The 17,709-nt window shown below is 39.8% G+C and overlaps 1 protein-coding gene across 3 annotated transcripts in view; it reads right to left on the bottom strand.

Moving 5' to 3' along the window:
* The window catches only part of LOC117465777 (myocyte-specific enhancer factor 2A-like), an 89,984-nt gene that overhangs the window by 32,754 nt on the left and 39,521 nt on the right, over positions 1–17,709 (bottom strand). For all 3 annotated transcript variants that reach the window (XM_034108796.1, XM_034108814.1, XM_034108805.1), the window contains exons 2-3: positions 8,757–8,944; positions 3,714–3,917 (exon numbers count right to left, since the gene is read on the bottom strand). In XM_034108796.1, coding sequence (XP_033964687.1) covers positions 3,714–3,917; positions 8,757–8,810 — 258 coding nt within the window. In that variant the 5' untranslated portion in view covers positions 8,811–8,944. The remainder of the gene's footprint in view (positions 1–3,713; positions 3,918–8,756; positions 8,945–17,709) is intronic.

The raw sequence follows: 17,709 nt of genomic DNA, 5'->3' as shown, positions 1-17,709 counted from the left end.
AAATTCATTGTGGAATAATCTCAGTCTTCATTAATGGTTGAGCGCAAAATCTTACTGTGCGTCAATTCCTGAGTAAATAATTCAAGACGCAATGACAGTCTGACAAGGCAGGTGTTCCGCCATTATAGTGGTTTCTCCTTTCTTTTCACGCACTCAGGCCTTTAAAGAGAACAAATCCTACATTCTGACAGTTGATATACATTCCCTTTAACTCCTTACAACTTGTAGCTAAAAAAATCCTCTTTGACCGACTCAAGCATTTCAGAAGTGTAGGTAATGTTTCCATCTTGCGAATAATTCTTACAATATGAAACCAACATTGCCAGTATGTGTAATCCATAGGATTGTAACGACAACATGTTTCCTGTTCACTGTATGCTTTTTACATGTTCATTGGTCGTTATGGAAAAATACAACAGAAAAAAAAAAATGATTTGCCAATTTGTATTATTATGTATTCTATTTTTAACATTTGGTATGTTCTACTCCGTTGAAATTTTCAATTTTCAATTTTCAATGTTTTCGGAGGTTTAAGCAAAGGCCAAGGGAACAGATCAAAGATCCCGGGGTGGATACAAGCATTATTTTTCTCTTGGTGGAGGTCTGTGCTCTCCCAGTGCCTTTCTAGTTTGTAATTGCCTTTATACAATATAAGGACTTAATTTTCCCACAGGGTTTCAATCCGTATTGCTACATTAAGTCTTCATTGTCTCATGAGGTCCTTATGTTCGGTACCATGTAAGTCGGCATGAAATGACTTCATGGCTTCAGCTGTTACAGAGACATTCCTGTTTTGTCTCTTCTGCCTCTTCAATGTTAAAGCTACTCTTGGAGTGTTTTGTTTCGAATATAATTAAGCATGAATGTGTTTCCTTGAATCAAGAACATACAACAAATGTATTTCAAAATGTATATTATACTGCCCCAAAATGTTAAAGAAGTAAGACCACACTGAAGGCAGAAGCGGTTCAACCAGATCTGCCAAGTTCTCTGCTAGTGCACTTTCTAGGAATTCCTCTTTCTGAAACTCAAACTCTAGTCATAGAGCCAATTCTCTAAATGAATAGTAACAATTTCAGAACCTTCTGAAAGACATATTGGCATATGAACCCCATTGGAAAGTAAAGAATGTGATCCTTTATTTGATGTTTTACGGTGGCAATTCTCTGTTAATCTCTCTCCTTCTCGTGGTTTTTCTAATTTGTATCCCTTTTTTTTCACATTCTACTTTTTTCTCTTCTCTTTTTCTCCTCTGGGGGTCTGGGGTCTCAATTCCCCAATTACAAATCAGTCAAATATCTTTCAATTTATGGAGTATTAATGCAGAACATGTGATGAATATTTGGGACTATTAGGAACTTATCTGGCACTCAAAACACTTCTTTGACTGACTGTAACAGCATAAAGGGTTAAATAGATCACCGATCACAGCGAAGTGTAAATGGAATTTCACATTTTCTCTCCAAACAAAGACTTAAAGAGCCTGTGACAGCATCCCAACAACTGTTGTGCAATGACATATTGGGCTACTAGTAATCTCGAACCGTCAGTTTAAAAAAGAAAAAGCGATACCGTTCCGTTAAATATCAATAATTTCGAACATCGCGGGGGAAATTCCTTCGACTCATTTTGAAGTTTTGGGGGGAGCCGGAAGTGACGTCAATGCGGGAACGCTTCGAGAGCCAAACACGGACAAAGTGTGTTGTCATGCGTAGAAATGGTGAATTACTGAGATTAGGCACGTTAATAACGTTTTAATGAAGTTGACTACAGTATATTCATATTTGTCAGTGCTTTCATGTCAATTCGGCGACATAAACATAAATGATCGTGGTGAAGATGATGATTACATTAGGATTACAAATCGGGAGTGAGAGCTGCTGAATTTCCTCCCGTCGGATGTGATATAAAAACAAATCGATTATTTTTGTGGTTGTAAACTCAAGTGGATGAAACTACATTTATTAGTGCTTTCATGTCAATTCGGCGAACATATGATACATTAAATGATCGTGAGGATGATGATTAAAAATCGTTTGTTTGAGCCGGTCTGCATTTCCTGATGAGAAAACAAACCGATGCTTTTTGTAGTTGTAGTACACCAACAACATGGATTAAACGTGTGTTTTTTTTACCACAATGTTGGGGAAATTAATGGATAAAATGCACGGATTATTATTATTATTCCCACTCCGATCGGGACACTAGGTCCACCGTTTCCCCGCAGCGAGGCTCCCCCCGTTGACAGTTTACGTGGGCTGGGTGCAGTGGCGGACTGGCCATCGGGACGAATCCCGATGGGCCGGTACCGAAGTGGGCCGGTCCGATAAGTAACTAGCACATCCCCCATAGGCGGCGCGTGAGGCTCAGGTTTGAGAAGGCTAAATAACTTCTTTTACCTGATGCTGCCCGCCTCCGGCGTCTATAGAAAAGAGATCAACTCAGTGTGCGGAGTTTAAATCTCTCAAGTCATATTACAGGATAAAGGAAATACAGTTTAAACTGCCGTATGCAGAGAAGACGCCGACGTGTCGCACTTATCATTCATATTACATCATCAATCAGATCATCGATCATATAATATCATAATATATCATATATCTCCTGATCTGAGTCAGCTTCTCCAGCCTCATCTGGCCGTGCAACACTCAGAGTGTCACAGACTGTATGCAGAAGTATTATTTTAAGCAACACATTATGTTGACGAAACACTCGAGACAAATGTAATGAAAGTCAGATCCACTCGTGTCTTAGACGTGAACGCGCTCTCAGCTGGAGAGAGAAACCCTGGCTTGATTTACCGAGTTGATAACCAGCGTCGTAGGACCGCTTAGCGAGATCTCGTGTGTTAGTTTGTTGTTGTTAGTTTGTTTGCTACTCAAACATATCCAGGGTCTGTTGAACTGGCTTCGTAGTACAGGGCACAGGTGGCTAGCAGCGCTAATGTCAAAGACACAGACATTATACATTATATTTGTATTTTACCAGGATGCAGTGACACAAATATTTACATATTTACATTTACTATCTACAGCACCCGCCGCCCCTGACATCCCCCACTCCCCCCGTTGACAATTTACTAGCGGTACCGAAGTGGGCCGGTCGAGAGTCCCGGGATGATTTTTAGTCCCATTCCACCACTGGCTACATGACCATATGATCGCCCATATTGACGCACCTCATTCCTAAACTTCTAACAGATACAAAATAAACCGATCCTTCAGCCTCATATGAGCTCTCAGATACGTTCAACATTAACCTGTCATCGCTGTCTGAGCTTGCTGCTGTGTGCGCCGTCGTGCGTTTACATCTGACTGTATATATATATATATAAAGGTTCACATGCAGATGCTGGGATCCTGGACGGTGCAGCTGGAGCGCTGTGCCCGCAATGACGTCACCCATCATTTGGCGGGACTTGAAGAATCCGCGAGAAGATCCAGAAAATTGTCAACATTGAAGGGCAGATTAATGGTTATCAAAGTACAAATATCCAAAATCAGTTCAGTAACGGTTTTCAAGGGGACAATATGTACTCAAATTGATGGGTTTGGATGATGGGGGAAAACCGTGTCACAGGCTCTTTAACATAAATAACACTGTAAAGGGGGGCGGGCTTTTGTCAGGTCCACGCTCTCCAATGCCAACACTAGCACTGGCATTATGACATGAGATGGAGAAAACCTTTTGAACTAAAGGCCACTGGCACTCACCTCTACAATGTCGCAGTTGGTTCTGCTCTCGTGGGGCTCGTTGTACTCTGTGTATTTCAGCAGGACCTTGTCCATGTCGGTGCTGGCATACTGGAACAGCTTGTTGGAGCTGTTGAAGATAATGAGGGCGATTTCGCAGTCACACAGAACGCTCAGCTCATAGGCCTTCTTCATCAGACCAAACTTCCTCTTCATGAAAGTCACCTGGAAGGATACAAATCAAGGATCAACCTATTTTGTTTATCCAAAATCCAAAATCCACTTGTTGCCGTTTGTTAATTTTTTTGATAAACGTTTTGTCTTCTTTAAATGCATTTGTATTTTTATCTTAAGGAACTCTGTGTTAGGTTAGGGTTACAAATAAATAAATAAGTTAAGAGAAAATAGATATATCAACCCTCGTCTTAAGAACCTTAATTATCATATCTAACCAGATAGTAATTTATTATATTTTGGGTTGTATACGTCACATATTTTTGCAATCTATAATCAAAGATATTAACTTAATTTCTTATTCTCATGGTTATTTTTTCCATTTCATATGTATTTATAAGTACTTTTTTGTCACAAGTGTCAATGCATACCCTCAATCACAGTAAACATTCCTCACAGTCGCCAGCTGCTCTAACCAAGACAAACTGATAATGAGCTAATTAACACACTATTAGCAGAAGACGCCAAAATACAAAGTCAGTAAATTACATAACCTTGTATTGTAGAGAGATACAAGTGAGTCAAAATGTCTCTTTGTCACAGGAGGAGGAAGAGGAGGAGGAGGAGGAGGAGTTGACTAAAACATGGTGGCAATAACCTAAAATCTGGCTTTTACTGGAATGCCACTGATTGAGTGGGTGGGGACAGCAACTGAGTCATGTTTCCCCTCCTGTAACGATTAAGTGTTCAGCCTTGATCTTATCATATTTACTTAAGTCCAACTCCTCAGTAAGGCATAAAGGATTGTTTTGATAATCATGTCATCCCTTTTTTATAGTGTTCATTTTAACACTATTATTTTTATTTTATTCTTTTGCAATGTCCATTGTCATTTTATTTTGCAATTAGACGCAGAAAACTTCAACCTGAATTTCAGTAAAGGTTTATATTAGTCTATAAGTGTGGCCGTTTTAGTTTTATCTAATTTAGCCAAATCAAATTGCAACTATTTAAGTATGGTTTTTAACATTTTAGTCTGTCTAATCTTGCCAAATATGACCTAGCTCTTTTCTCCCAAGCCCTGTTGATGTAGTCACATGTCGTGTTCAGTGACGTCTGTCGAACATATCAGCTCACTGCCTGCATTGAGTCAACTGTGTTTATCTGTGTTTGTCTTCCTTCCATCATGGCCTCTGTGAGTATGACAACATGTCATCACATATCTAGAAGCTGCCTCCACACCTCAACATCTCCAGCCAAGCAAAGTATCAGGTGTATTGGTCATTGCTGCTCCTGGATTTTGGCCATTCACAACACAGCTGATCTTGGTTGTTGAGCAGCTTTACTAGAGCCTTAAATAGTTCAGGCACTTAAAACTGTTGATGAAGAAGAGTCCTGCTTCTTTAATATTACCAACAAGAAACATAAATACAAACAGTCAAATACTATGAAACTTTAGCACTGACAAATGGATCAGAGCACAGTCGTTTGGGTTCTAATCAGACTTAAACTCTAACTACAGTGAATTGATAAAAAGCTTTAAGGGTGAGGTTTAGGGTACCCTTAAACCAGGGCTTAAACCAAGCTCCAGGCCCAGGGGCCAAATCCGGCCCGTGACTTCATTTTCTGTGGCCCCACAAGAGCTTGCAAAGAATATAATATATGTATTATACGGTTACATGCCGATTTACAGAAGCATGTGGTCCATAAACTACATGTCCCACAATGCATATCAAATGACTTTTTTTCAAAATGTCACTTCCTTTTTTTCCCCAGAATTTGGCTTTTCTTTTTTAAATCATTTTGTGACATTCTCACTGAAAGGACTTGCAATTATTTGCCCTAGACTTCTTCTTTCAGACGTATGTTAATTATGAAGTTATTATTACCCTATCCGAAAATAATCCAGTGCAGAGGCAATAATGTAATATAATACGTTATTTTATATATATTAAATATTTAAATATGTATTTTTATATAGTCTTAAAGTTACAACCGGCCCTTTGAATGCAACCATAATGTTAATGTGGCTCGCGATGAAATTGAGTTTGACACCCCTGCCTTAAACTTTCAATGTCCCCAAAGGTTTCAGGCGGCGTTTCAGTTTCCTGTTTGATCATTTCATCCGTTTTAACCCAGTATTCCCATACAATTGCAGATCATTTTGTAGAATTAGATTCAGTGGTGGCTGTAGGATTGAGGGCTTTCATTTGTTCGAAACATTCAACGATTGCTCCACAGCATTCAAAGTCCAAGTGACATGCAAAAATATATATTTTTATCAAACCAAATTTGTGGGCTTCAGCCTTTCAAAAACAACACCTTCACTATATGGTAAAAAAAACAATGCCATCCTTATTGCTGCACACAAAAGGGAGGCAACACTGAATAATGATATTCATTAAAGGGAGTGTACTTGATCCTTTTATTCAAATGTAGGATTTACTAAAAATGTTTAGGGCTAGGGTTAGGTTAGGCTTCATTTGGAAAACCCTCCACAGAAGACAATGGGATCTCTTCAAACTGACATGTGCAGTGGTGTTTCAAGCAGAGATATTGAATCTGTTCAGAATAACTACTAAACCTCTCCAACACTGTTCTCCTCCTCTCACATCCTTTAAAAACCAGAGACATTTCCATTGCACCTCCTCACCTTCACTGGGAATTCCCTGGTCCACAAATATCCCGTCAACCTGCTGTAACTCCTGAGTCCTGAGCGTTGCCCTACTTGTAAGAATGAATTCTACCTCGACAGAGTGGAAACTGAAACCTTAATGAGTCAGTAGATTGGGTTAAATGTGGGGAACCTGGTGACTTACAGCAGCTCTCCACTTCCAGTCTAACTTGGAGGCTTTTAACCAGGGAACTGCGGGGAGTACCATTATATGCATGAAAGCACCGTGGCTTTTTTATATTTTATAGCAGAGGAAGCCACATACAGAAAGGAATGTGCCGCTGATAAGTGATGTAGTCTTCTATTGGGTCATCAAAGTATATTTTCTTTAAACATTTTCCCAATTGGGTGATATAATGTCATATTAGTCTCCTGTGCAGTTTAATGTTCTGACTACATCAGATGGCCAACCAAGCTCATGTTCAACAAGCTGAACATTTGCACCAATGCCAGAAGCATTTGCATCATTAGTAATGACTGAATACATGCTGCATCTCATTAAAGTAAATTAGATTAGATAATGTTGTCAAATGGACGCTAAAGTTCTCTGACGATTCCAAAGGCAGTTCAAGTTGTATTTTTTTCCTGATGTTAAACAATGGTCTAACATTGTATTATTAACATTGATAACGGTTATTACTTGAGCATGACTTGCAAACAGATTTCTATGAAAAGAGATAACAAAGAAGTACTTTGTTCCTCTTTTAGGATCTACGTATAACTGCTGATGGTTGGTGTATCGCTGGTTCATGTTCTTACTGTAAGATAAAACGAGACACATAAGCCAACTTCCCAAAAATAGAGTACAAGAAGCTAAATATATAGAAGTCTCCAGCGATGCACGCTCGACAGCTAAAGCAGTGTCTATCTAAAAAGGCTCTTGCCAAGACATCCAAACATCAAATATACACATCATCCCAGATATTTATTTTCCAGCCACATCCCTATTTCCAGAGCCTGCGCCTTGCCTCCAGACAGGTCGGTATTTGTTGTGCTGTTGGGGGTGATATATATAGAGGAGACAGACAGAAAGAGATTCCAGTGGGCAGCAGTGTGGCTGCGCGAGGAGACGGTGAGGAGAGAAGGTCACTGTGTGTTCCTAACGCTGACCCACCCTTCTAATGACAGGGTGCTGTCCGGACCCAGCTAACCCCAAATGACTGCCCTCGCCACCAGCTGTGACCGGCTGCACTCTCCATAAGCAGAAACTCCTTACAGGGATCTTTGATCGCTCTTTCAATTGAAACCGTATGGGACCCAAATAACGCACCTTGAGGGATCCCTTCGAGAAATGTTAATGAAGCTGTCCATACTTTCCCATGCATTTAACATGTGTTACTTCAATAGAAACTCAATAGGGCTTAATTTAATATGTAAACTTTTGGATATTTTAAAATTGAGCTCCATTTTGTGGAGAGTGGGATCTTTGCGTGATTCAGAGCAGCACATCAACACATCACATCCCATGAAAGCAAACCAAAGCTACTTCTACAGAATGTTTACCAAAGCATAAATATACCCTGTGTTTCAGTATGGATGTTTGTTGTGATACAGAAGATTAAATGATAGACAGAGTAGTCTCCAAAAGAAGGAGCCTACGGATTATAGATGTTTATGTGTAAACAACGTCTGTTACCCTAAGGTTTTTTTTGCCAAAAACAAAAAAGGCAACATTCTTCTATAGAGGATGCACTTTTAGTTGGTGACCGCCATCCTTAAAATGGTTATTTGTTAACCTTGTTTCCATGTTTTTGTGTCTAAGTTACAAATGGGGACAACACTTTTTGAAATTAGTCAAGTACTGCAGCAGCCAACATCATGTAGGGAAGGAAAACATTGTATATTTCGGTTGGGCCCCATTCACTTATGATACTCATCAGAGAATGTCAGATTTAAAGACAAGCACTTGTATTGGATGTGCATCTGTGTGTAAATGAAGGGTTGACCAGCTGTCTTGCTCTCGTTAAATACTGGAGCAACTTCAATAAAATGTGTCCCTATTAATAACTTAAACATAAAAACAAGGAAGAAATTACGTTTTTTGAGGTTAAAAAATAAAGCAACCTCAAAGGACCCCCTCTTTAGCCATTACAATGGTATAGCAATTCAACAGTACTTCTCAAGTTATGCTGTTGTACAGTAAAGGGCTTCGAATATAGTATACAATTAAATGGCTAAAGATTTGAAATGAGACGACAAAGGCAGAGGACACTGACCTGTCTGTTCCTTTCATCCACGATCCGGGCGATCTGGATCTTCCTCCTCCCCATTGTCAAAACTAATTCCTCCAACAGCCAAAGAAGAATATCAGAGGGCTCCAGGTAGTTAAGACTTCAACAGACAGTCCTCAACACATAGTTCCACTGGCAGCTGGGTTACTCCAGTATCAGTTTGGCATGGCTTACTGAAAAATACCAAGATAAAGACAGGGTCAACAATCAGTAAATACATTTAATTTATTGCATAAAACAAAGATTGAATGTTTACAAGAGCATTACTTTACAAAACGTCCTAGATTGCTTGCACCAAGACAGACAGAAGAAGGAAAGAAGGAAAAATCAAAAAATCCAAGTTGGCAGACCATCATTGAACTCTGGGATGGTCTTCAGATAATATGTACCTTATATGACGGATTAAGAAATACATCTATACATTATTTACTCACTCTAGTTTTGAACAATTCTGTACAAACTTTACCATTCAACCAACCACCTCTAACACAGTCTGTATGTCGACTTGGCACAACCACAATGATCATTCTTGCAATGAGTCTTCAGGCTTTCCTTTCATAATTTGGGTTCCTGGAAGGATGCACATCAATGAGTATCACCAGAAGGGCACGAAGACCCACTACCATCCAGAGGAACTAGCTAGTCCAGTGACAAGGACATGATCGCTCCCACCTTCAAACTCCTAACCAGGAAAAAGACAATGCTACCAGTGACTAAACCAGCATTTCTGTCACGGCGAGAAAGCTATTTCGTCCTTCAACATCTCTCCCAAAGTCATTTATGTCTCAGAAGACTTTTGCTTTGGAATGTAATCTATGACCAATGGATGAACAATACACACACCAAGAAGGACTCAAGTAACTGATCAATCTTCATCACACACCTTGTTTAGCTGGCACCAAACTCCCATTTACCGCTGCAGTCCTTCACTTGCACCAACGTGACAATTCAGCCCAGAGGTCTTGAGTGAACTCGCCCCTGCTCTCCTCCTGCAGGAGTGGCCACCTGCCTCCCTGTCTCCCTCCTCTCCTCAGCCCTCCTTTCTGAGCCCTGCCCTCCCCCAGAGTTCCTTCGCTCTTCTTCTAATCTCATCGGATCTGGGAGGAGGCAGAGAGTGAGGCGAAGCCAGGCTTTATCCTAACCCTCTCTGGATTACTGCAGCCTGTGAATCCCAGAGCTGAGCCACCCCCACTGCACACCCAGTTCACAGGGCTGGGATAAATACATGTGTCACTCGCCAGTGGAAATGTACTTGTGATTACTTACCGATTCAAATGACATCTTTGCTCAAATCTAATACAAATTAAGTGCCAGTCTCCTTAAATGCCCCACACAATGGATACATGAGAAGGAATAAGATGAAATAGAAAATCCTATGTTGATTTGAAATGCATTTAACATCTAGTTCAGTGTGAGAAAAAAGTTTTTAGAGAGTACTTGTCCATGGACAAGTGAGTTTGGCAATGTACTTGTCCGAATACATTTTTCACTTGTCCAGAATTGACAAAAATTGGGGCCACTGGAATCTTCTTCTTCGTCATCGTATTTTTTTACATTTTCCCACGGTTTTTACGACACCGCTAACGTAAGTGAGCGGTAACATTTTACTGCATCACACAAAGGGATGGGTATCGTTTGGATTTTAACGATTCCGGTTCTGCTTTTCGATTCCGGTTATTTTCGGTTCCGGTTCTTTGAGAGGGTGAAAATAAGTCCCATGACAAACTGGGAGAAAAATATATTTCTGAAAACATTAAGTCAAATCTGTATTCCTATTTACAAATCACTTCATACTGTTTAATTTCTTACGGTTATTGAATACAATTATATAAAAATAATCTCTGCATTGTTTAGTTAGTTCTAAGTGGTGCAGTTTGAGAATGTACAAAGACTCCAGCTCATTCAAAACTCTGCAGCTAGACTACTAACGAATACCAAAAGGAAGGAGGGCTACTCTCCACTGGCTTCCTGTAACCTTCAGAATTGATTTGAAGGTGCTTCTCCTCACATACAAAGCTCTGAATGGACAAGGACCCAGCTACATGGCTGACTCTCTAATGAACTACACACCCGCCAGAACTCTGCGATCATCAGCTGCAGGTCTACTAGAGGTCACCAGAAAGAGTCCTAAGAAGATCGGTGATGCAGCCTTTGTAAACTACGCCCCAAACTGTGGAACACGTTACCCAACAATATTAGGGAAGGCTTAATCTCTTTACCAAAGCATTTTACTGATCTTACACTATTATACTACACTATTCTCTGTGATTGACATTGCACTATTTCTCTATGTTTTATTCCCCATGTTTTTATTTTTAATTATTTTATCCCACTTTATGCTCTTGCTGCTTGTTTTACACTGATGTTATGTCTTATTTTGTACTGATGTAAAGCACTTTGAACTGCAATCCCCTGTATGAAAGGTGCTATACAAATAAAGTTATTATTATTATTATTATATTTATAGCCTATAGGCCTAGCGCTTTTCTACAACTCAAAGACGCTTGCACGCTTACACATGTCCTGCAATACACCTGCTGTAGCTGCCCAGTCCCTCACTGTTTGTAAAAGTTAATAAATAGTATAAATAGCATTTCAATAATGTACTTTCTATACCCTGCTTCATAAACAATACTGACATCCTGCTCCTCCGAGTCTGGGGGTCCGGGGATGTGAGGACAGCGCGAGGACAGACAGGGAGGCTGCTTCACTTCATAAAGGAAATGGCGGTCAATATTAACAGCATAGGAGCTAAAACGCTTAATAACCTTCATTACGTGTTAGAGAAAGAACATAGAAAGTTTGACAAAGTTGAGGCTGTTAAACAGGCAGCGGATCCGCTGTGTGTAGAAAGAGAGAGAGGCGCTGAGCTGCACCGTGCAGCGATCAGCTGATACGGAGCATAGCGAGAGCTGCGGTCCGCGGGGCTCGGCCTCGCCTCCCCTCCTCACAACTCTTATTAATCCCGGGACCGGACAATTGTTATTTGTTCCTACTCGGAACCGAGTGTTGCTTCCCAACCCGGCCACTGTGCTACACTTCCCGCTCCGCCCCGCCCAGCCCCCGTCTAACTGTACAGAAAGCGGCGAGATGCATTTCCTTAGGAATCGACATGCAGAACCGAAACTAACATTTCTAAACGAACAATGGCGGACACGGACAATTTGCGAATGAGTTCTGCCTTTTGTAAACTGAATGTATCAATAATTTGTCAATACATCGGGGCGAAAAACGTCACTTGTCCGCCGGACAAGTCAATTGAAAGATCTACTTGTCCGATATTGTAAATAACACGTCCCGGACGGTGGGACGTGTACTTTTTCGCACACTGCTAGTTGTTTTATGGTATTGTGGTCTTCTACATTTTAGTGATTGCTTTCTCAGTTGCTATTGAATTTCATATATTTCTGTCCTCAAACATTTAGGAGCTAGGTTTTATATAATGGCAATTGGTTTACAATGAGATGCACGCTCTCCTATAACGCCTCCAGATCACCATGCTTAGATCCCAAGGCAGGTCAGGGTGCGCACTGTGCACAGACTCCTTGTGTATTTGGGATTTAAAGGTCACAAGGATTTATCTTTTTGACAATCAAGATGATTTGATGGCAATACACAAACATAACAAATAAATCAAAAAAGATCTTCTCTCATCTCTCCTGTGCTGCTATTCCATGAAAAAAGACACTTTTATTTTAGCACGTTGTTACAGTTATGGTTTAATTATTGTGTTTTTTTGGTACGGATTCAGTAATATTTTTGTAGCAGGGTTACGTTACTCCATAGGGCTCTAGAACAGGGGTTCCCAACCTCTTTACCCAAGCCCCTCCAAATGCCCCTCCAAATGACTCCTGTTGGAGGGGGGGGGGGGACAGCAGTAATTAGTTTAAAAGTCTCAAAAATTCTACAACTACTGTCACAAACTGGATGAATGTGAAGTATGTTGTTAAAGGAGGATGAAAGCGTAATTAAGGAGCACTCTTGGAGTGACTTTGATGGTTATTGGACTCAGGATTAATTCATTTGGATTCCCGCTGTATGAAGAAATGAAAGGACGGCGCAAGTGGAAACAATTCGCAAAGGGATTAAACTGTTTAAAACACATGCTCAAAGTAAGCCGGATTTTGCCGATGTGTTTATGTGGATTCATAAGTCGTAAATAATCTACAAAATGGAGGAGACCGATCTGATCGGAGCAACTGTGACGAATAATCCAACTGAAACCGGCATGGACAAGGACTATGTTTTAAAAATGCACTTATCCAGAAAAGCCTGGTTTGGACACTTTACGGGCAGAAGAAACATTTCTATCAAAGAAAGCATTATACATTTATGTCTTTTTATGCCTTTAATAGCTACTAACTTGAATTATTATTCAAATGAATCAATCAATTATTTTTTATATTTTATTGTAATGTAGAGACAAGGCTTTTAGTGACAATCATGTATTGCGTTACGATTATATGAAAAAAAAAAAAAAGGAAAAGTCTAAATATGATATTTGGCCTCAAATCATCTGAGGGCTGGCGCCCCCCCATGTTGGGAACCACTGCTCTAGAAGAATCCATGAAAAGCAGGAGGGGTTTCTAGGACTTCTGTAACATAATAATTGGGTTATATGTGTCATCTGTTGATCTGCATAAGACACACTACACTGGCTTCAGCAGTAATTGGTTAGAGAGGATTTTGAATTATAGTTATTAAACTTCGGTAACACTTTATATTAAGGTACACAAATTAACCATCAACTAGTTGTTAATTAACATGCATATTAGCAGTATATTGGCTCTTTATTAGTCATTATAAAACACTTTTTAATGCCTTATTCTACATGACCATATTCTACAAGTAATAAGCCATTAGTTGAGAGTTTTTCCTCAATAACCCTCTAATTAGTGCTTATTTATTGCAAGTAAGGAAGTTGTTGTACATGAGTTTTGGTCTTAATATGCTCTGCTCAATATGGGCCTAATAAGGCAGCTGAACCACAAGAATAGTAATTCTCCCATAATAACACTTAACAAATATGATCTATTCTTATGTAACAATACCATAAACCATAAGTGTTAATTAAGTCTAAATAACAAAAAATTAGGTATTTATATCTAAGAACATGTTTTAAAGTGAAGTCTTGTTCATAACCAATAAGCTAGTAGTTTGACTCTAATCAGACATTATACGATTTAAAATTAAAAACAATAATCGTGGCTTGACATTGATTAAAAGGTGTTAAAAAAATGAAACACCTTTAATTTCAGGGTAACACTGTGTTACTGCCTTATTATTTGCAATTGTGGTGACAAATGGCAGCTTGAATACAGAATACAATACATATAACAAAGACATTTACCACCAATTTGCAGACAATGTTTTCTCTTTGACGGTAAATCTCTGTCTCATGCTGCAGAGGCTTGTAGAGCAACAAAGGAGCATGTTCTACATCTCACTTCCCGGACAACTTGTCCTGATCGATGCAGATGTAATATGTTACTATGGCAGAAAATCTATCCTGCTGACGGGAAGATCAATACAGCCCACGAGACGAGCCAACGGGCTGCAGCCACCAGCACTAACACACACGTCTCTAAGGCTCAGCTATGCATCGTTATTTCATTACACCATCATGCTATTCTAATACAATGAGAAGAACAATTTGGAGATAAATGTGGTAATTCAGGACTAGTTAACTTCTCGCAATTTTCAAGTGCCTTCATATATTAAAATGGATTTGTACATTTTGAAATAAAACTGGTTTTGAACTCAATAGCCTGAAACTTAACCTACATATTAATCACATGCTGCATGAATCTGTATGTTTTTAAATATCTTCGGTCCTCTGCTTGTTAAAATAAACGTTTACATGTATTATTGAACACCAAACCTAAATGAAATAGCTCTTTTTAATCTATGCTTGCCTCTGACCTTCTCAACGTCCCTCTTTAACTCCAATATATACCCCCCACCTCCATGGATGTATCCTTAACAAGAAGTGCTAAGCCCCCCCGAGCGAAACTCGCACTCAAACGCTCTTCTCTTTATCTCACCCATGAAATCCAATTTCTGCGGAGTTTTGGAAGCGTGACCGTGCTTTGTGAGGGTGTGAAACGCACTTTTCCAAGGTTGGATTTCACAGGATTTCCCATCTGTTACGCTTATACAATGGCAAATTGTCTCTTAGGTATTGTTGTCTTTGTAAATAGAGCCTAAGGATTTCTATCTAGCATTTATATACACATAAAGTAAACTGCATGCTGTATATGACTGAACAATGAGAACATATACAGCAAATGTTTTCTTGTTCATTTGCTGAAAACCGAAAGTCTGATTGGCTAATAAAACTGTCAATGAATTCTTCACATTAAGATATGTGATGCGCATAAGTAATATGGCAGGCTTAAAACAAGAGCTGAAATCGTGGGAATAATTGCTTATTTGGTATCGATCAATAACATTCCCATTTTGTATGTTAAATATGAACCTGGAAACAATAGAGGTTAGCTTAGAATTAGGACTGGAAACAAGGTACAGCAACTATCTTGGCTTGGACACATTTTTATAAGCTTGTCCCAAAATGTGTAACTATTACATTAAAACGAATTGTGGATTTGTTGTCTTGTGGACAATTGATATTGAAATTGATACTTGGCTGGTTGATATATTGTTAATGTACAGGGTTCATTAAGAATCCCCAAGGCTCCTAACATGTTTATCAAAAATCTTTCATTGTGGCAGTAAAAGACCCTTTGATTATAATGGGCGGTGTATTACGTGTACACACTACAGTAGGAGTGTTGAGGCACAGCCGTGCAGTTTAGTGCTGTCGGCAGGAAGAGTGTTTAAACCTGCTGTCCAGCTGGGCTGGATGTGTGGAGTGTGCATGCTGTCGACATGTGCCTGCCTGGGGTTTCTCCCTTTTGAGACTCAGACATTCAAAATCCATCAGACTTAAAACCAGCACATGGTTAAGCAATAGAAAAACATTCACTGCCACGTAACGATGACAGCAGGACTGGAAGGAACAAAAAGGAAAACTCCTCCACACAGCCCACTTCCTGTTAGCCATGACAACTCCAGTACTTCCTGTTTCATGACCTGTGTGTCTGACAGTGAATGTTGAATTCCCCCTCCCAAACACCTTCTCCCAGAAACGTTTTCTCATCAAGTCATGAATGTATCATCTAAAGGCTTTAGTGCTTACACAACAACCACTACACTAATATATGTCAAACGCTATTTGTTTTAAAGCTGTGTGGAATTTTAGAAAATATTTGAACATTTAGAAAATAGGCTTTTTTCCCCCCCCCTTTATTTTTAGAGTTAAATGTTAGGATCAAAACGATATCAGTCTGTTACATGCAATGCTATAACATATAAGATAAGGTTGAACATTTGTACCACAATACCACAACTTAATATTGTAACAATCTGGTTGACAGATGTTTCCCTTGTTTGTCTTTTTATGCTAGGCTAAGCTTCTTGGCTGCTGGCTCCAGCTTCATGTTCACCGTACCGATCATTTCATCTAACTCAAGACTTGACATAAGCACTCCTTTGAACCAAACCCAACCAAAAGCACACACATCATCGGAGATCATACCGACTCTTTATTAACACTCAGTTGCTCTTAACCTCTTGTGCTTTCTCAACTAACAACAATTAGGGCAAACAAGCTGCACCTTCATGATCCAGGAAGCTTTTTGGATAGAATTGACTTGTACTTAATTGTTACCTTTAAGACTCAGGTAACTATTGTTTATATGATACTAAGAAAACACACATCCATCCCCCATGTGTGTATCCAAACAATAACACATGTATGTTAGTAGCCTCTATTGTACAAGAGAACATGGCAGTGACGCTCAATCACTGGCCTGCAGACCCAATACATTCCAGTAAAGGGGGTTAACAATAATTGTGAGTTTTAAGAGAAACAGTTGTAACATCATGAGCACTAATGAACAGCTCCCCTCCTCCCTTCGTTACCGTCTCCTCATGTAAAGAATCAGCAGAGTCGAAGCAGCTGAAGGTTAATCACCGGGATGGTTTTTACGCACAAAGCTGCACGGAGTAATTGGCAACCCTTTCATCCCCCCCCTCCTCATTAAAGACCCTGGGTTCATCTCTAATTGTGTTGACCTCACCATGACCTCTGCTCCACTCACTCCAACAGTGAATCAATGAGGCGTCAAGCTGATACTACCCAGCATGCACCACTAGGTAACCCCATAATATTCTGCTACCTACCATTATAATAAAGCAAACACTGTCACCAATATGAGTAAAAAGTAGGGCTGCCCATAATCAGACATCATATTATTTAACATGATTACTGATTAGGTTTGTATTTAGGAAGAACATCTGTTGGCTGAATTTTGAACTTAAATACATCAATCTGCACTTGATAGATAATTAACACTACATATATGAACAACTTTGTGCTCTTCTAAACTATTTAAATAACCAGGCATGGTTAACGAGACGGGTCCCATGTTTTAAGAGGGGTTGGGACTGTTGCTGACAACGCCAAACTTAGCACACCTTGTCCCGGTTGACAGATGTTTTGGTAGTTCTTCCCTAACCAGCTCATAAAGGAGCAGCTAGTACCGAGTCCAGCTATAAGCGCCACCAGAGGAGGTACTGCCAGGTGCAGCCAGCGTTCCCAAGAGACCTTAACCCTAACCAACATCGAGCTGCCGTCCAGGAATCATGCCAATCAGGGCTAAAGCTAACCACTGCATAGAAAAGGAGTGGGATGGATGTATGACACATGACATAACAATTGTTTGATTGCAGAATACAGCACAATGATTGCTTTATCCCGATTATCTTGTTTTCATAGTCATTGGAAGCCAACAAAGTAATTAAAAGAAAACAACTAATAGCCCTGCCCTACTGAATGTATTTGTATTTGATAGATCATAGAGCTGGGCCTAGTTGT

This window comes from Pseudochaenichthys georgianus, chromosome 3, assembly GCF_902827115.2.
Source record: "Pseudochaenichthys georgianus chromosome 3, fPseGeo1.2, whole genome shotgun sequence".
NCBI lineage: Eukaryota > Metazoa > Chordata > Actinopteri > Perciformes > Channichthyidae > Pseudochaenichthys > Pseudochaenichthys georgianus.
Note: the sequence above shows the minus strand (reverse complement) of the source record. Positions and strands in the feature narration are given on the sequence as shown.